Source organism: Armigeres subalbatus, chromosome 3, assembly GCF_024139115.2.
Source record: "Armigeres subalbatus isolate Guangzhou_Male chromosome 3, GZ_Asu_2, whole genome shotgun sequence".
In the NCBI taxonomy this organism is placed as follows: domain Eukaryota; kingdom Metazoa; phylum Arthropoda; class Insecta; order Diptera; family Culicidae; genus Armigeres; species Armigeres subalbatus.
In genome coordinates this window covers 18,154,280-18,174,554 of record NC_085141.1, presented here as the reverse complement: position 1 = coordinate 18,174,554, position 20,275 = coordinate 18,154,280, and the positions used below count along the sequence as shown (strand labels likewise).

Genomic DNA, 20,275 nt, shown 5'->3' with positions numbered 1-20,275 from the left:
TATGTTTTCGAATTGTATCAAAAATTCAACTGGTCAGCCCAGAATCACAATTCTTATGCTAAAATAAGCAACAAATAATTTCGAGGTGGCTCAAGTCAAATTAGTTCTTTTGGGCTATTTTCAATTTTGTTAAAAATCTAACAAAAGATATAAACGCTAGAAACCATCGCAACAATCTCTATACGGAAGCTTTTGGTGTGCTCTACAAGTCTTGTGAACATTGCGATTCATTCCGTTCACGTTTTGACCATTTTAAAGTGATTTTCGAGCTTTTAAGTGCATAAAAACACTGTTTCCCTTAAAATGTATTATTGCCTAAAGTATTTTGTACTTTATTTTTTGGTATTTATTTTATTTTATTTTTTTTACCTCTTATGCAAGGCTAGTTCATACCAATTTCAAATATCGACGTCGTTGCTCCTGCTCGGTATAAAATTTATCACTTTTCAAAGATTATAGCAGCATTAGTCTAGATAACTGTGGGGCCCTCCTTAGCCGTGCGGTAAGACGCGCGGCTACAAAGCAAGACCATGCTGAGGGTGGCTGGGTTCGATTCCCGGTGCCGGTCTAGGCAATTTTCGGATTGGAAATTGTCTCAACATCCCTGGGCATAATAGTATCATCGTGCTAGCCACATGAATGCAAAAATTGTAACCTGGCTTAGAAACCTCGCAGTTAATAACTGTGGAAGTGCTTAATGAACACTAACCTGCGAGGCGGCTCTGTCCCAGTGTGGGGATGTAATGCCAATGAGAAGAAGAAGTCTAGATAATGTCCTTTTTCATTGGGAAGTAATTAAGTAGAAATTAAAATAAACTACTCTTTAAACATGGAATAAACGACCCTACAAGGCATGGAAAGCACTATCGTTGCAAAGTGAATTATTCTACATTTTGCTATATAAATCAGACACTGTTGCTTGCTTGAACATTACAGTCGGACCTCTCTATGAAACCAAACTCCATAACGACACATTCTGTCTAAAATGCTTTGCCATATTTTCATCTTTCAGCGATAATTTATTTCTACCTAGCATTTTGTCTTACATGATAGTTATCAGGTCGCATTAGAGAGACTTGACTATTCAAACATAAATAATAAAAAAAAATCCGGTCCGGATCATATTCGTCACGTTTCCACGTTTTTTTATTTCTCCAGTTTTTTCCCGGCTCCTTCAACATTCATTTTTCCAATCGTGCGAGACACACAAACTCGTTAATGGGTATTCGCTTTCATAAGTAATAATGAAAAATGCAAAAAGTTGAATCGTTAAAAAAATGTCATAAAAATTTCTCAATTTTATTTGCTCGTACACAACGACAATGGCTGTAATCCAATTGACGAGCTCCAATAATTGAAAGTTTTATTCAAATCGATGATGGATTTTTATTAGCGCGCTACGTGCAGAACTCCTCACTGTGGCAACATTTCACGGGAACAAAAGCATGAGACTTGTTGCATCCTGCTGCTGTTATTAGTTTGAAATTTTGTTCTATGCACAACAAACAAAGAGAAAATAGAGTGCCACTCCCCCCCTTACTTATGGGCATTAGTTATCGTTGATACAGATCTTATAGCATAATCTATATATGCACTTCCTCATGGCTGTCTCATTTTGAGATTTAAACTTAAAAGTGATAGCTTGAAAAAAAAAATAATCACCCGTAATTAGAATTGCTGGTGTTACCCAGCAATACCAATATGACATCGTTCAAAAAATATTCGAAATCTGTCAAAAGTAGCCTTGCTCTGCTAACAGAATTATTCGATAATTGTTGAACTGCTACTTTTAGGTTTAATTTGACTTTAATTCTCCAAACAAGACAGACCGAGATGAACTCGGTGGTCTAGTGGCTACCACTTCTGCCTTATAAACAGGAGGGCATGGGTTCAATTCCTGGCTTATCCCTTTTCTACTAGTATTTTAATTATAGCTCTTTTTATGTTTCACGTTCTAACACAGCCGTTTCTTAACCTGGGGTACATGTACTTCTGGGGGTACCTTCGCTGGTCCTAGGGGGTACCTCGGATAAAAATGCGTAATGGCGGACGTATTACAATTGAAATCGAAACTTATTGATAAAGTTTTGGCAATTGTGTATTTTTCATTTCAAAACTTTGTCTTGTACAAAACATGCATTATTTTTTTCTCAGGCTAAGGCCGGGGTGGTCTGTGCAGTGCATAAATGTGTTCTCCATTCAGATCGGTTAATGGCTACATGTCGCCAACCACGCAGTCTGCGGAGGTTCTGCAAATCGTCTTGCTCGTTGCGCACCTTAGCTTCTTGTTCTCGTAGGATCGTTGTCAAGAACCAATTTCATCAGATTGTTACTCGTCATTCTGGCTCCGTGCTCGGTCTACCGCAGTCTTCCGATATTCGCGGGGTTAAGGTCACTCCTGACGGAATCCAAGTTTAAGAGTGCTCGCGTTTTCGGGGGCACACCACTTGATACGGAAGCAACGCACAACTGTCATTTTTATTATTTCACGCATGCTGCGACGCAGCAAAGCTAAATCAACAAAAATGACAGTTGTGTGCCGCCTCTGAATCGAGTGGTGTGCACCCGAAAACGCGAGCACTTTCAAACTTGGATTCCGTCAGGAGTGATGGACGGTTCTCTCTACAGCTGATGCAACTCGTGGTTCAATCGCCTCCTCCACCATGTGCACCCCACCATAAATAGTTCACAGCACTTTTCTTTCGAAAACTCCAAGTGCGCGTTGGTCCTTGGTCTCGTGTCCGTAGAAAACTACCGGTCTAATGAGCGTTTTGTAGATACAGCGACTGTAGTCAGTTTGGTACGGCGGCGAACTCTGTTCAATCGGAGCGCTTTGCTCGAAGGCCTCCTTCCAAGATGTTCAGAAGCTGCCTTCCGAGAAGCTTGGAAGCATCTTTCGAGATGCTTGGAAACCTACTTTCAAGATGCTTGGAAATCTCCTTTCAAGAGGATTGGAAGCCTCCTTTCAAGAGGCCTCTAAGCCTTCTTTCAAGAGGCCCGGAAACCTCGCTTTGAGATACCCGGAAAGCTCTTTCAATAGGTTCGGACGCCTCCTTTCAAGAAGGTCGGTAACCTCCTTTCAATCTTCAATCTCGGAAGCTTTTCAAAAGGCTCGGAAAACTACTTTCAAGAGGCTCGAAAGCCTCCTTTCAAGAGGCTCAGAAGCCTCTTTCCAATAGGCTCAGAAGCCTCTATCCAATAGGCTCGGAAGCCTCCTTGCAAGAGACCTGAAAGCCGTCTTCCAAGAAGCTCGGAAGCCTGCTTTCAAGAGGCTGGGAAACCTCTTTTCAAGAAGATGGAAGCCTTGTTTTAGGAAGCCCTGAAGTCTACTTCCAAGAAGCTTGGAAGCCGCCTTTTTAAAGGGTCGGAAGCCTTCTTTCAAAAAGCTCAGAGGACTCCTTTCAAGAGGCTCGAAAGGTTCTTTTCAGAAGGCTCGGAAAACTCCTGTCAAGAGACTTGGATACCTCCTTGAAGAGGACAGAAAGCCGTCTTCCAAGAAGCCCAGAATCCTGCATTCAAGAGGCTGGGAACCTTCTTTTCAATAGCCTGGAAACCCTCCGGGAGCCTTGTTTTAAGACGCCCGGAAGTCTACTTTCAAGAACCTCGGAAGCCGCCTTTTAAAAGGGTCGGAAGCCTTCTTTCAAAAAGCTCAGAGGACTCCTTTCAAGAGGCTCGAAAGGTTCTTTTCAAAAGGCTCGGAAAACTCCTGTAAAGAGGCTCGGAAAACTACTTTCAAGAGGATCAGAAGCCTCTTTACGATTGGCTCAGAAGCCTTTCTCCAGTAGGCTCGGAAGCCTCCTTTCAAGAGGCCTGAAAGTCGCCTTCAAAGAAGCCCGGAAGCCTGCTTTCAAGAGGCCAGAAGCCTTGTTTTAAGACGCCCGGAAGTCTACTTTCAAGTAGCTGGGGAAGCTCCTTTTAAGAGGCTCGGAAGCCTCCTTTCACAAAGCTCGGAAGCTTTTTAAGAGGCTCGAAAGCCTCCTTTCAAGTGGCTCAGAAGCCTCTTTCCAATAGGTTCAGAAGCCTCTATCCGATAGGCTCGGAAGCCTCCTTTCAAGAAGCCTGAAAGCCGTCTTCCAAGAAGCCCGGAAGCCTGCTTTCAAGAGGCTGGGAACCTCTTTTCAAGAAGATGGAAGTCTTGCTTTACGACGCACAAGTCTATTTCCAAGAAGCTTGGAAGCCGTCTTTTTAAAGGGTCGGAAGCTTGTAAGCCTCTTTTTAACAGGCTCGGAAGCCTAATTCCAAGAGGTACGGAAGCTTACTTTTAAGAGATTCAAGAGCTTGGAATTGTTCTTTCAAGAGACCTGGAAGCCTGCTTTTAGGAAGGGGTACCTCTCAAGAAAAAGGTTGAGAACTGCTGTTCTAACAAAAGGATTCCTTCTGTTTATAACCTACCGTTGCACCTATGAAAGGTCGTAGAGTTCTCTGCATTTTTCTTTAGTAGGTGTCCACACACCTAAAAATAATCATGTAATTTTAGGTGCTGTGACAACGACATATTCGAGCGTCACTTTTGACGTAAAATTAGGTGATACTTTAATTTTACATCACAACTTTATTGACAAAAAATTGAAGGATTAGAACGAGAATCGAACATAAGCCCGCTGAGTGAGAGCCCAACACGTTACCACTCAGCTATCTTCGTCTCTTGAAAGAGGGGTGATCGAAGTAAAGCATGTTCCACGATTTGCACTGAACAAGTATTTCACTGCATCAAGTCATCGACTGCTAGAGCGTTAGGTGCGTCGCATCGGGTGCTGTGTTTGGGTTCCATGACATGTAATTTTAAATAATCTAACATTGAAAAATATGCGATTCAGTTTATGTCATGTGGTTTTGTGTCATTTCATTCACATACGTCACCTGTAATATTCATATTTTTTTGGTGTGCAATTAATCATCCTTCTCCTTCCTCAGCATTCGCAAGGACGTTACCAGGACAGATTTCGGCTGTTGAAAAGGGCAATGCCTCTATCTAAGAGATAGTGATTGATCCCAAATCAATATCTGTGGTAACGGATGGAAGTGATGCTACCTCTCATACAATAGTCTAGGCTTGTACCACCTACGAATTTGTGCGAATTGCTGAATGCTAAATGCTAATGCTGATGCAATGCTAATTCTCCAAATGAGACAGCTCCTTAGTTGAGGGCTTTGGACGCTTTGAATACTCTCGTGCCAGTGTAGCCGAAAATAATTTCAAACCAAAAGTAATTCAACTTTAGTGTTGCATTTTAAAATTGACGTCCTATATGCCTTGCCGGGTGAAATAAAAAAGCCACACTTAGCCCTTTACAAATGGTCGCCTCGAACTATAGATTTATGGTAGTGTTTTACGGAAGAATCAGGTGTTCTTTAAGGATCGTATTTAATTTTTTTTTCACGGATGATTCATTGATGTTTTATATGCAAAAATATGTTTTGCCCATTGCGATCCGTTTTGTGCTTTGGCGAACGGACCAGCAAAATTATAATATGCTTCTCGTCTACTATTGCAGTTTTTCCTTTTCCGGATCCTTCCGTATAAGTAGCTTTCATGTAAAAATAAATACCACTTTCATAATAAGCAAACCGCAATGTTTTCTCCACTGAGCCATCGTAGCTTCAGATGCTTCATGGTATATGTAGTGAATGTGGTGAGTAAAAATGTTCTGAACGAAAAAAAATGGGGTATTTAAAATGTGTTCTCAATGGTGCTTTCACCTATTTGGATTGTGCAAAAAGTATTCCAGTTGAAATTCATAAAGCTGATTACATTGAATTACTTCAAACGGATTTGAAATGGAGGTTTGCACTGCTGTTGGCTGGAACAAAAGCGTTCAACCACATGAAATTACTTTTAAGGATTCTTATTTGCTGGAAGGCGAGAAAGGGAAATAGGTAAGTAAGCGGCATAGAAGCAACAAAGCATTCAACAAATCCTTTAATTCCTGAAATCTAATCCCTGGAGAAAACGACATTGATGAAAACGAAACCCGGAGCAAATTTAAGGTGATTCATGCTGACTCAATATTTAAACGAATGTTGAATAATTTGGGTCTTACTTTGAATGGTTTTGCAAGCGAATGGAAAGGTAATTGTAGGCCCTTGAATTTTCTGGTTTCTGCAGTTTGTGGTTTGATTAGGAAATTAGTTCGTTACACAATTGGCCACAAAATTTGAATCTTCTTGGAATTCAAACAGATGGAAACGCATGGTGCGTTATTTACCTACTTTTTATAACTAAATGCTTAACATCATCACAGCATTTCAGAAACCGCTTCGTTAGCAGTGGCATTGTAGCTGTGATAATGGGTTCCTGGACGCTAGGTGATACTCACGCTTTTCATTGAAAATGCATATTAGAATGCTACCCGAAATCAATGGGATAATGATTCTAATCTAAAATAGCAATAGCTAACTAATGAGGATTACAACCTTATGAATCACCCACCTTCACCGGACGGAAAAAGAATTTTGATACTTAATGGTACTTGACGAGAGGCAATCAACTCAGTGACATTCTCATATTAAGGTGATTATAGAATGAAGCCCGTGGTGAATTTCAAATTCACCACACGTTTATCTACATACATTTCGAAAAGCCCAAATCCGGCGGAATAGTTTTCGTACAGTGCCGAAACACAAATTATGATTGTTCAGCATAACTAAGCCAACGATCTACCATTATTTCAGCCCCATACGCGTTATTGTTCTATCATCTCGTGCGCTTGAAAAAAATGGAAAAGCACGTGGTTTACAAAATGGCCGATTTCTGGCTTCATTCTATAATCACCTTAAACTTGCAAAAATCTAGTAAGGGAATAACGAAAAAATATTTTTTTGCAATTCCTGATCATAATATCTGGTTTACCCGTCTTTCAGTGATAAAACGGCCTACTTTTCCATATCCACGAAATGGGTGCTTTAATGAACATTATGCAACTCAAATGGGTTGCATAATACTCATTATAACACTCATTTGGGTGTTGTAATGAAAAACCAATATCAGAATAGTAGTTACATGACTACATTTTGCTGAATTAGCTTGGGTAAGTGCTCAAATAGTGTTTTCTTTGCGCCCCGTAATAAATTAAATAGTTTGGTGGACATGACATCAAAAATTTCCAAAGGCAAGTACATCTATCGCTTCACAGCTTGGCAATGTGGCACGGTAACATGGAATCTGATTGTTCTCCGCAGCAACATAATCCTGTGGGGTCTGCCTAGGATGTGGTGGGGTTCGACTATGTTCGACAGCAGGATCTGTTGAACTAGCCTAGTCCTGGTGTTGCGTGGGACTTTAAACAAATTTGACCCGACTGATCGAGCGTCTGTTCACCAAGGATGTGCGGCGCCAACAGCGTCTGTTCTGGCATCCAGCGACTGAGTATGAAATGCTATAGCTGTACCTGTGTGGCAGCGAAATAGCACTTGCCATACAAAACAAATACTAAATTACTTTGAAACCATCGAAGTAGGCTCAATGCGAACCATACCTGACAGTCACATTATTAGAAATCAAAGCAATCGGGCAATGTTTGGGCAATGTTCACACGCAGTGAACCATCAAATGGCATATAGTGTTGGAAGTGCACATGGCTCCCGCTTGCCTACATTCAGGGTGGATAGGGAACCTTGGGCCAACAACCTACTGTTCCCGAAACATAAATTTGTTCGAGAATCCGATAATGAAAAAAATACGGACTGATTTTACGGCGACGACTCTTAGCGCGAAACAACGGACACGAATAGGAACATGGAACGTTCTAACCCTAGCCCAGCAGGGTAAATTGGCACAACTGGCCAATGAGGCACGCCGCAAGCTTGAAATCCGTTGGCCAAACTTTGGAGAACACAGAACTCCGTCGGGACAAGTTCTGCTATACTCTGGTTTACGAGGTGAACACGCTCCACGGCATCGCGGAGTTGACTTCCTACTAAGCGCTCAGGCACACTCTGCGCTTATGAAGTGGGAACCTATAAGTAAATGGATAGTCGTTGTCAGACTTAGAACACGGGTCCGAAACCTTACTATAATCCGATTAGGGACGTTCCGATACTTCCGATTTATCGGAATATCGATATTTTTGTTTCGATATCCGATATTTTTGTATCGATATTTTGCTTTCAATATATCGGTCATATCGATATTTTTGCTTTCGATATCGATATATTGAATCAGAACAAAGTAACACAAAAATAACAATTTCATTGCATTTTGTGAAAATAAATACTTCAAAATGGATCTTAAATGCCGTATTTTTAATTAAGATGATTTTTCTCGGTAGCGCGGATGGTGTGAGTTGTGCGCTGCCATCACAAATAGTTTTGTCAACTCTGCACTTTGCATTGACGTGTCGTTGTGCAACATCTATCATGCCGCTGGTCCTTGAATCTTTACGCGAGTTCAATTATATATTTGACGTGTTCCTATGATTACAGTGGCGCCGGGAGTGAGTGGGACAAGTAGGACATGCCACCATTATGGCACTATGGTAAGTGTTGCTAAACTAGTTCTCCGGATTCGTGAGAATCACGCGCGCAGTATCTTTTAGATGTGGTTTGACCAGCGAAATGAAAACGCGCCGTACTTGATCTAAACGTGGTACACTAGACCGTTTATACTCGATTCTTTATACTTGATTCTTTATAGAATACGACGTACACAGTGGATGGCTTTATTCGTACTGAATTTACTCTAGGCTCCGAAACTAGTGAGTAGTGTTTTGTGTCTTGCGATACTCTTCTCCGCTTTGGTGAAGCCGAAAGATAGAATTGAGAGTGAGTGTTCAAATGCAACTAACAATATTCATTTAAGGTAATTCTAGCAATTGTGGTCTGTGCCCTAACATACCGCCCACCATTGAAATGTAGATTTCAATATAATTACTTGGCCATGGTGGGTATGCTTAACTTATCTACTATTAAATAACAAAATGTTGTATAAATTCAATAATATTCCTCCTGCTGTCTTCGTTGGCTTCGTCCTCTCGATCTCGGTCGGAACTCGCACGTCGACCAATGATTGGCAGTTGCCGGGTCGGAACTCGCACGTCGACCAACGATTTAGATGTACAGGGTCAATCATAGCCGCAGTCCAGGATCCTACCAATACATTCGACTTTAGGACGGAGAAGGTGCAGCAAACTGAAGAAATACTTAACTTGTGAGGGGACCATGAGGTCCCCTCCTATCCGACATTGCCTGTGTTGCTGGCACGTCGAACGGCTGAAGATTCAATTCTTCACAGTCAGCTGACTGTTTCTCGGGAATAGGCAAAACGCAGACTCGAGAGATGGCCCGCTTGTAGACGCCGTCCTTCTTGGTCCGAATGCTAACAACTCGGATGAGTCCATCACTGCCGGGAAATACTTCGATGATTCGACCGAATCGCCACTTTAGTGGCGGCAGATGATCTTCACGAACATGGACCATCGTTCCGATGCGTATATTGTCACGTTCACGGGTCCAACGGGTGCGCTGTTGTAGTCCCGACAGATATTCCATCGACCACCGCTTCCAGAGGCGGCGGAGAAACTCTTGAACCATTTGCCACTGCGACAACCTGTTGCAAGGTACTTCGTCGTAGGATGGTTCGGGGATCGCGGTCAGAGATCTGTGCGCCAAAAAATGGCCTGGAGTGAGGACGTCCAAGTCCTCTGGTGAATTGCTAAGCTGCGTCAAGAGAGTTGAGAAGCGCTTCGACCTGCGTTAAGAACGTGTGAAATTGCTCGGTGATAACCAAGGCGTTGGCTAATGTTCGTCGAAGGTGTGTCTTGAGGGATTTGACTGCGGCTTCCCAGATACCCCCAAAGTGCGGTGACCTTGGAGGTATGAAAGAGAATTGGGTGCTCTCAGTGGAACACTGACGTGTGACATCCAAACGGTTCTGCTGGGATTTAAACAGTTGTAGAAATTCGTTAAGTATTCGACGAGCTCCGACGAAGTTGGTAGCGTTATCGCAATAGATGTTTTTCGGTACTCCCCGACGTACTGCAAATCTCTTTAATGACGACGCTATGAACGATTCAGAAGAAAGATTACCTACCAACTCAAGATGTACTGCTTTGGTTGATAGGCAGACGAATACTGCCACAAATGTCTATAGTGGGGCAGCCTTCCGCGAAGGCGGGCTAAGGTGAAATGGACCGCAAAAATCTACTCCAGCGTTCAGGAACGGAAATGTTGGTGATACTCGCACGGAAGGAAGATCTGCCATTATTTGCTCGCTTGTACTGGGTCGGGTGCGAAAACATGTGATGCATTCATGAGTGACTTTTCGCACGAGATCACGTAAGCGAAGAGGCCAAAATTTTGACCGAACGATGGCGCTGAGTAGTGTTGGTCCCGCGTGTAGTCGACTCAGATGATAATACCGAACAACTAAAAGCGTGAAAGGATGTTTGTTGTCAAGGATCATTGGCTGCTTTTGAGCGTACGGTATAGCTGCATTATTGAGCCGACCTCGTGTGCGAAGAACACCATCAATGAGTACGGGGGAGAGACCCTTCACCTTAGACGATTGCTTCACTTGTCCGGTTGCACGGATCGAACGCAACTCCTGGACAAAAGATTCTTGTTGGGCGAGTTTAACAAGACTGACTAACGCTTCCTCGAGTTCAACCGTTGACAGAGGTCCGTTGTGTCTTGTTGTATGATCCTTCTTCTTTGCATTGTTGAAGAATCTGCGCATATGGCCGACCATGCGAACTAGGTCCGATAGGGAAGATTTCATTGTGAAAATAGTGCTTCGGACGACTGCAGGAAAAGAAACTGACGGGTTTTCCTGGAGCTGATTATGATCGAAGTGATCATCTAATGTCGTAACGGGACCTGGCCAAAATCTGTTCGCCTGCTGCAACCATTGAGGTCCTTGCCACCATAGCGAGTAATTAACGAGCTCCTTTTCTGACATCCCACGAGAGATTACGTCCGCCGGATTTTCAATACCTGGTACATGTCTCCAAACTCCAGCAGCCGTGATTTGCTGGATTTCCGCTACTCGATTTCCAACAAACTTCTTCCAGCGAGCAGGTGAAGCTGCTAACCAATGAACGACAATCGTGGAATCTGTCCAAAAGAATGAACGACCTTGAATTTGCAAACTGCTTTCCACCTTTTCGAACAGGTGGCTTAAAAGAAGCGCTCCGCAGAGTTCCAGGCGAGGCAAGCGTACAGCAGTAGGAGTAAGTTTCTCGGTGCCTTTTGGAGCCACTTTTGATTTCGCTGTAAGTAAATGAACCGAAACACTACCATTTGACGATATGGTTCTGATGTAGATGCAAGCTCCGTATGCGCTTTCTGAAGCGTCGCTAAAACCATGAAGTTCTTGGGCACCATCCAATCCAGAAGCCGCCCACCGTGGAGCGGTGAACAAATCAAGTATATCGAGATCACTACGAAATTCTCTCCAACATTGTTGTTGATTTTCGGTCAGTGGAGAGTCCCAGGATACCATTGCCTTCCATAACTCCTGCATGAAAAGCTTGGCCCGTAGAACGATAGGACCCAGTAGTCCCAAAGGATCGAACAAGCGCGCCGCTTCTGATAGAACTAAACGTTTGGTAATCGTAGCGTCGTAAGATCAAACCGGAATCTTGTGGCTGTTCGGCCACATTGAGAGTTGACGTAAAGTCAATGTCAACTTCTCCCCACGGACAGCCTAGATAGCCGTGTGGTGTCGGCAGCCGGTTGTCTGGCTAAGAATAACGCTACGGATTGCCTGTTCCAGTGGTAAATGTCCACCATACAGGTGACCCCTAATTCTTGGTGTGATGCGGCTTTATGCTTACCGTGCCTATGAATGAATGGTTAGGGGGGTCTAAAAAGAACCTAACCGCTAACGGAGCCTGTGAAGCACCACGGCACCCTTCACATTATTGAGCCCTTATTGCGCTAACCGGAGCTATGGCGTAGTTGACTTTTTGCTTCTCCGGAATAATCGGCTACTCTTATTCAATCTCAACTTGAGGTTAAATAAGGGTGGGATTATGAGTATGTTTTTATTTAGTTTTTCATCTAATTGTCACCTATATGGATTCGCTATATGCGTTTTTCACAGTGTACTCTGTGTTTCGTCTTTGACGTTCTTGATACGATACCGACTTGGTTTCATCGTTGCTGTTCACATAAATGTTGAAGTTGTGGAGTGTATTATCGTAATTCGCAATGGCTACAGTTAGGATAGCTCAAATCAATCTTCAGCACAAAAGAACAGCAACGATTAATCTTTGTAGACTTATGCAAAATGGCAAATCCCAAGTGGCTTTGGTGCAGGAACCCTATTTTCGCAAGGGTAGCTTTTACCTAGGTAACCTAGTGAACCCGGTTTTTGCTGCTTTCAGTAATGAAATGGCAAACTCTCGATCAATGCCGCGTGCATGTGTACTTGTTAACAACGCTATCGTTGCTACACTTATCTCTGAACTAACAACCAGAGATGTATGTGCTGTCACAATTGATGCAACTGGCGGATCCCCCGTCAGGAAATACGTCTATTGTTCGGTTTATTTTATAACGGGTCGGCCAGTCGCGTTTCCGGTTTAAAATTGGGCGGCTTATGCGCCACTCCTGGAAGGAGACCGCCCAACAAGTTTTCGTTGCCCGGCTTGAGACCTTCTTAGGGGAAGGGTCACTTTTCTTAAAGAGAAAGCTGACTGGCTAACCTAAATGCGTCCGTCGTACTTCTCGTTACCGAGCGGACACAACTAATCCCAAGAGATTTCCTGAATAAATTCCTCCGATTTCCGGCCCGGAAACAAAGTCATTCAGGCGGGGGTTTTCCTCATCGGACCAACCCAAAAAAGTTCCTGTTTCACCCCGTCCAAGATTGGAAACCGGTCAAAAGTCAAATCGGGTGACTACCCAGTAAATACAACAACAACAAAGAACTAAACTCGACCACGAAGCGACATAAAATCTTTAAAGGACATCAACTAAATACATTCAAACTGCACGCATTGTCATTTGAACCAGTCTAACGCTTTAACTTTAGATTTTTATTTCGGCTCTGATTCCTCCCATACATGAAGCTCCCAATCAAGATTACATGGATTTTAATGCACTTTCTTTATTCCTTGCATTTGCCTAGGCCTAGCATTCCCTCTGGTTTCCCTCTAACTCGCTTTATAGTTTGCGTGCAATTCCTAATCTCTACTCTCTACGTGCGTACACTCTTTACACCTCTTCTTCGCTATTTCTCTTCGCCAGCGGTATCTCCGGCATCTGCTTACTCCGACAAACTTCTCCGGTAATCTCTCACTCTCACTTTCTCACATGCGATGAGCTTCACACGGAGCCGTCCTCAATGGGCTACTGACGACTCACGAAAACAAATTGTTGTGCCTCTAACTGAGTCACATGGCCATGGACGACACAAACAATTATGCATGCATTTTACTCACTCTGTACTAGCTAGTCATTTGATGGGGGGGGACCTACGGATGGGCCGGAGCTGCTTTAAGCACTACTCCGGGCCGGAACTCACGCCGACGGACGGCTAATTGCGTCGATGTTGCTGGTCTCTCACTCCCTCATACGGTGCGCGGGCTTACGCGTGGGCGCGGTACAAGCGCCGATGGTCCTCCTGGCGCGCAAACGAAAAGTTGATGCGCCGTCGGTACTTTGCTTGACGATGACGACGACAACGGCGATTTGCTGCTATGCCGTAGGAGGACGATGAAACGATGAAAAATTGATGGTGTTTTCGGTGGTTGATTACGGTGATTTGCGGTGGTTGGCTTCGCCTGCCAAAGGTGCGCAATAGACGGTTCGCAACCTTCTCCGGCCAAGTGTACCCCGGGAACCTTTGTAGCCGTTGCGTGGGGTCAAAAACGGTCGTAGTAATAGGGGGTAGTGTGTCGGCTTCACCAATGCTGCCACGGACCTAATTTGCAAGACACAATAGCACATACGCACGAAGTTGGAGACACTATCTAACATATTACAAATTCAATGATTTACCTCTTCTAACACGGATCTGCACTTGCACAATTTTCTCACAAGATAGACGATACTGAGCTTTACTAACTTATGATCTACTAGAGGGAAACAAAGAACGTATATTAGCTAACAACCTACAAAGAAACTATGTCACATTTCACCTTAAAAAACACACTACGGCACGGATCAAAAGTGACCGCTTTTGCCTCTTCCACGGAACGGAACAAAGTGAACGATTCTGAGTTGGAAAATTCCTCAGATACCGCGGAATTTTAGACATTGTCTCCAGAGTTCGCGAAATTCAACGAAGTTGAAATTTGCGAACCCGAGCATCAAAAGAATTTATCCACGATATCCCCAAAATCGTGCATCTCATTCCCACAGACGATTCAAATTAGCCAGTAAGCTTGCTCGCTAAGAATCGTGCCAAGCGTGGAATGCCGGACAAGCCAAAGGTCAACGCAACTTCAAAAGACCGGCTTGCGGGTCGTTGGCCGCAAGCCACGCGCTACTTTTGGCGTCATGATGCGCTATATGCTGGCTAAACCCCATGTGTTTCCTTGGTAGCTGACTGTAGGGAACTCATAATACTCAATTCTTAGCGTAGGTAACTCAATGGCGTACTTCTTCTAGACTATTCTTGCGGTGATCCAAGACAAAGATTTATTTCAAAAGACGCAACTGGACATGCAAAGTTTTATAATTTAAATAAATAACAAAATAAATATATTTACAGAGATAAACTGAAAATTTAAATAAATAATTAAATATGGCGTACTTGCTACAATTTACCACATGATGAACCATCCCCTACGGATGCTTTCAAACAAGTGGTCAGTTATTGCACGTCAAAAGGCCTTCCGCTAATTGTCGGTAATGATGCTAATGCTCATCACATCATCTGGGGTAGCTCGGATATCAATCTGAGAGGCTCCACCTTGATGGAATACTTAAGTAGTACCGAACTTGGTTTACTTAACATTGGCTATCGCCCAACCTTTATGGTATCTAATATAGCAGAAGTATTAGACATAAAAGAATCAGTCACGAGTTGACGAATTGGCATGTGTCAGATGAGGAATCCATATCTGACCATCGCTACATCTACTTTGATCATTTGAATGTTACTTCGCAGACCTTGCGTTTTAGAAATCCTTGTTCAACAAACTGGGATCTCTACACAGAATTGCTCTCTACCAAATTTTATGGATATCTACCAATTTTGGCTTATGGATGTCTTGTGTGGTGGCAAAAGGGTGAAGTGAGGACAATTCAGTCTAAATTAGGCCATCTTCAAAGGATGTGCCTAATGGCAATGACTGGTGCGTTCTCTTCGACTCCTACGGCTGCTCTCGAGGTTCTTCTCGACGTTGTCCCACTACACATACATCTCAAACAAGAAGCACTTTCTTGTACTTACCGATTATGGGTTCTCGGTTTCTTGGAAGAGAATCCTGTAAACTGCAGTTCTACACACACTTCGTTGTTACAACTCATGGTTGATTGGGACAGAACAGTCCTTGCTCCAAGTGATCTCACACTCGCTAGTAGTTTTCCTTATAGGACATTTTCAACACAATTCCCCTCGCGGGATGAGTGGACATCTGGCTATTTGGAGAGAAGTATGTCGGACAGCATTGTTTGTTATACTGACGGCTCCCTCTTCGAAGGTAGAGCGGGTGCAGGTGTCTACTAGCGTGAGCTAAGATTGGAACAGTCACACTCACTGGGTAGACACTGCACTGTCTTTCAAGCGGAAATATTTGCCATTATGTGTGGAGTGCAATCTGCACTTCAGAAACACATAATGGGCAAAGTAATATACTTCTGTTCAGATAGTCAAGCATCTATCAAAGCCCTCGCTTCGGCCAACTCAAGGTCGAAGTTAGTAATCGCATGTCGAACTCAAATAGAGGAACTGAATTCAGTTAATACATTGCACCTTATATGGGTACCTGGCCATTCGTCCATAGCTGGAAACGAATTGGCTGATGAGTTAGCTCGCACTGGAGCATCACAAGACTTTTTTGGTCCTGAGCCAGCTATTCCAATATCTAAGTGTTGGGTGAAGCGTTTGATTAGCTCTTGGGCTTCCACTCAGCACAAACGGTATTGGAGTAGTTTGGATTCATGCCGACAAACAAAATTGTATATCCGAGAGCCATCTCCGGCCATTTAGCTAATCTGTCTAAACAGAATTGCAGTGTCTTAGTCAAGGCCTTGACAGGTCACTGCCGACTCAACTATCACATGGCAAATATTCATGAATATATTGCAAATATTCATGAATATATTGTTGAATCCTTTGTCTGTGATGGTTGTGAATCCGATTATGGAACTTCTTATCATCTGATATGTAACTGCCCAGTTTATGCGCAACTGTGTTTCCAAATATTAGGTAAACACTTACTAAGTGAAATTGACTACAGAAACCTGAACCTTCAAAGCATTCTGTTGTTCATAACCCGTTGTGGTAAGGAGCTATGAGCTTTTGTACGTGTTGTATACGTTGTATGCCCTCTTCAAGGGTACCTTTCCTCAACTTCCCATTTTTCTCCCATCCATATTCCTTTCCTTTTTGTTCACTTCCTTTTCCGTCAGGTGCGTGATGAGAAAGGCTGTGAAGGCGATGGCACAAATCTCCCGAATTGAGGTGAACGTGCCCCTGGAGCCGACGTTCTGATACCTGATACCCAGGATACCATTGCCTTCCATAACTCCTTCATGAAAAGCTTGGCCCGTAGAACGATAGGACCCAGTAGTCCCAAAGGATCGAACAAGCGCGCCGCTTCTGATAGAACTAAACGTTTGGTAATCGTAGCGTCGTAAGATCAAACCGGAATCTTGAAGAATTTTGGGGCTGTTGTATGCCCACTTGTGCAGCTTGAATCCAGCCGACTGAAGGAGATCGATCAATTGTCGGCACATTCGTTTCCTTCTTCCTCTGATTCCACCCCGGACAGCAGGTCGTCGATGTAGAAACTTTTGGATAGCACTTTGGAGGCTACTGGGTGAGTCAACTCACCGTCAGATGCAAGTTGCTGAAGACAACGGGTCACAAGGTACGGTGCAGCCGCAGTACCATAAGTGATCGTCTGTAACTCATAGATTTCAATAGGATCTACTAGCGAGGAACGAAACACGATGTGTTGCAACATATGATCCGATGGATGCACCAACACTTGCCTATACATTTTTTGCAAATCGGCAACGATGACAAAACGAGGGATTCGAAAGCGTAGGAGAAAGCTGTACAGCTCGTCTTGAACGACGGGACCCACCATTAAAGCGTCGTTTAGCGAGACGCCGCTCTCGGTGGCGCAAGATGCGTCGAATACAACGCGAAATTTCGTTGTAACACTGTCCGGGCGAACGATGCAGTGATGCGGCATGAAGTATGTTTTCTTGTCAGGTGGCAAGACTTCGTTGCTAGGTTTAATCAGAGCCATATGCCCTAGTTGAAGGTATTCCTGAATGAACGCCTTGTAGTCTTCCTTCAGCGGCGGGTTCGAATGAAGGCGGCGTTCTAGTGACATGAAACGCCGAATAGCGATGCTTCGAGACTCTCCAAGTTTATCGAGAACATCAAGCTTCTTAGGAAGCGAAACTACAAACCGTCCTGAAGGATCGCGAGTCGTATTTGCTGCAAAGTGAGTTTCGCATTTCCGCTCTTCTACTGAGAGGGATTCATTCGAGTGGCATGACTCTACCTCCCAAAAACGAGCAAGCTGCCTTTCCAAATCAGCATTGGTGCAGATGAGAGTGACGGCAGAGCGATTTGTCTCCGTCGTGTCGCATTTACCGGAAACTATCCGCTCAAAGCGCACTAGCCTAGTCCTGGTGTTGGGTGGGACTTTAAACAAATTTGACCCGACTGACCGAGCGTCTGTTCACCAAGGAGGTGCGGCTCCAACAGCGTCTGTTCTGGCATCCAGCGGCTGAGTATGAAATGCTATTCCCCGGAAGCTATACCTAAGATGGCAGCCCCATCCCGGTGGATAGGGAACCTTGGGCCAACAACCTACTGTTCCCGAAACATCAATTTGTTCGAGAATCCGATAATGAAAGAATACGGACTGATTTTACGGCGACGACTCTTAACGCGAAACAACGGACACGAATAGGAACATGGAACGTTTTAACCCTAGCCCAGCAGGGTAAATTGGCACAACTTGCCAATGAGGCACGCCGCATGAAGCTTGAGATCCTGGGACTAAGTGAAGTCCGTTGGCCAAACTTTGGAGAACACAGAACGCCGTCGGGACAAGTTCTGCTATACTCTGGTTTACGAGGTGAACACGCTCCCTGGCATCGCGGAGTTGGCTTCCTACTAAGCGCTCAGGCACACTCTGCGCTTATGAAGTGGGAACCTATAAGTGAAAGGATAATCGTTGCCAGATTTAGAACACGGGTCCGAAACCTTACTATAATCCAATGTTATGCGCCAACCGATGCCGCCGATCTGCAAGACAAATAGAACTTCTACAGTCAACTCAATGCCGTCGTAGATAGAATTCCGAAAGGTGATATCAAGATCTGTTTGGGCGACTTCAATGCGAAGATCGGATCCGACAACTCGAACCATGGGCGCATTATGGGACGCCATGGTCTCGGAGAAATGAGCGAAAACGGAGGACTGTTCGCAGAATTTTGTGGTACTGCCCGAGACGAGCCAGCCTCGGGCTGAAAGTCTCGATAATAAAGACAAAAAAAAATTGTGGTAATAACGCCATGGTGATCGGGGGATCGCTCTTCCCTCATCGACTGGCTCACAAGGTCACGTGGGTCTCCCGTGACGACTTTACAGAAAATCAAATCGACCACATCTGCATCAGCCGAAAATGGAAACGGAGCCTTCTTGATGTACGGAATAAACGTAGTGCCGATATCGCGTCCGATCATCACCTCCTCATCGGCGAAATACGCCTGCGCATTGCGCGGATTCGTCGGCAGAAGAGAAGAGTTGGACGACGATTCAACACACGCCGACTGGAAGATGCCACGGTGAAACGGTCCTTCGTTGAAGAACTGGAGACGCGTGCTGCAGATATTCCGGAAGGTGGCAGCGTGGAAGACCAATGGACCGCCATCAAGAATGCCTTCATCGCCACCAGCGAGAACAATCTGGGCGAACTGCGCACCCAGAGAAAACAATGGATCATCGATGAAACTCGGAGAAGATAGAGGAGCGAAAAGACGCCAAAGCCGCGATATAGCGAACAAAAACCATAGGAGCCAAAGTCTTGGTCCGTCAACGATACTCGGCTCTGGAGAAAAAAGTAAAACGCTCATGTCGACGGGACAAGCGAGCGTGGGCAGACTCTGTGGCCGACGAAGGAGAGAGAGCCGCCGCAAACGGGGACATTCGCCTCCTCTACGATATCTCACGACGCTTAAGCGGGGCGAAGATGAATGTAACTGTTGCCGAGAGATTTTGGAGCTTGTGGTTGAGAACTGAACTTCTTTCAGCAGATTAAAAGACGTTGATTTGTCTGATCAGCTAAAGCTAAAAATAATGTATTACCAAACAATTCATAACAATTCTAGTTGTAATTCTTACATTTTTTCAGTGCATCCATAAGTACTCTTACTCCAACTCCTACTCGGCAAACTTGGTTGGCATCGGCTAGCGCCGGATCCAGTGTTTAACGAATTCTTACTATTTTAATAGAACAATTTCCACGATCCCGATGGCACAGCTAATCTACATACCAGGTTCACTGTGCTCATTATTGCACTACTCATATTCATACTTTCTATACAATGTAACGTACAAATCGTAACCTCTTAGAGCGTTCCTATTATTGAATTAAACCTAGCGAAATTATATCGCAACAGTAACGATGCCTGTGAAAGACGCGAATGATCAGTTATTGGCCGACCCTACTGACCAGCTGAAACGCTGGTTCAAGCACATCGAACAACTTTTTCAAGTGCCATCCAAGCCACCACCACCTCGGCATGATCTGCCTAGGGTCCGACGTATAACACGCGTCAATACCGAAGCTCTATCACTGCTAGAGATTCAAACAGCCGTCCAAAGCATGAAATCGAATAAAGCCCCAGGGGTCGTTCGCATATCAGCCGAGATACTCAAAGCTGAACCCATGACATCCGCTCAACTACTGCATCGTTTATTTCGTAATATCTGGGACACCGCAACTTTCCCGGTCGACTGGATGCAAGGTATCTTAGTGAAGGTACTCTGTATGCGATAACTAGCGAGGCATTATGTTGCTGTGTACCGTTCTCAAAGTTCTATGCAAAATTATCCTAGCCCGGATTCAGGAGAAGATCGATGCGACTCTCCGGCGGCAGCAAGCCGGATTCCGTACCGGAAGATCCTGTGTGGACC

General features: G+C 44.3%; 1 protein-coding gene and 1 long non-coding RNA gene across 2 annotated transcripts; both read right to left on the bottom strand.

Moving 5' to 3' along the window:
• Positions 1-13,461: 13,461 nt before the first annotated feature.
• On the bottom strand, positions 13,462-14,123 carry LOC134219574 (uncharacterized). The gene is made up of 3 exons (XR_009981611.1): positions 14,082-14,123; positions 13,942-14,018; positions 13,462-13,864 (listed from the first exon to the last, which is right to left on the bottom strand). It is a non-coding gene; the product is annotated as an uncharacterized LOC134219574 (long non-coding RNA).
• A 2,709-nt stretch (positions 14,124-16,832) lies between these two features.
• LOC134221498 (uncharacterized) lies at positions 16,833-17,456 on the bottom strand. The gene has a single exon (XM_062700693.1). It carries the CDS (start codon positions 17,454-17,456, stop codon positions 16,833-16,835), a length of 624 nt encoding a protein of 207 aa, XP_062556677.1.
• Positions 17,457-20,275: the final 2,819 nt, after the last annotated feature.

Coding starts and splice junctions, on each gene's coding strand:
- LOC134221498 (XM_062700693.1), bottom strand. CDS start 17,456: ATGTCACTAGAACGCCGCCTTCATTCGAACCCGCCGCTGAAGGAAGAC.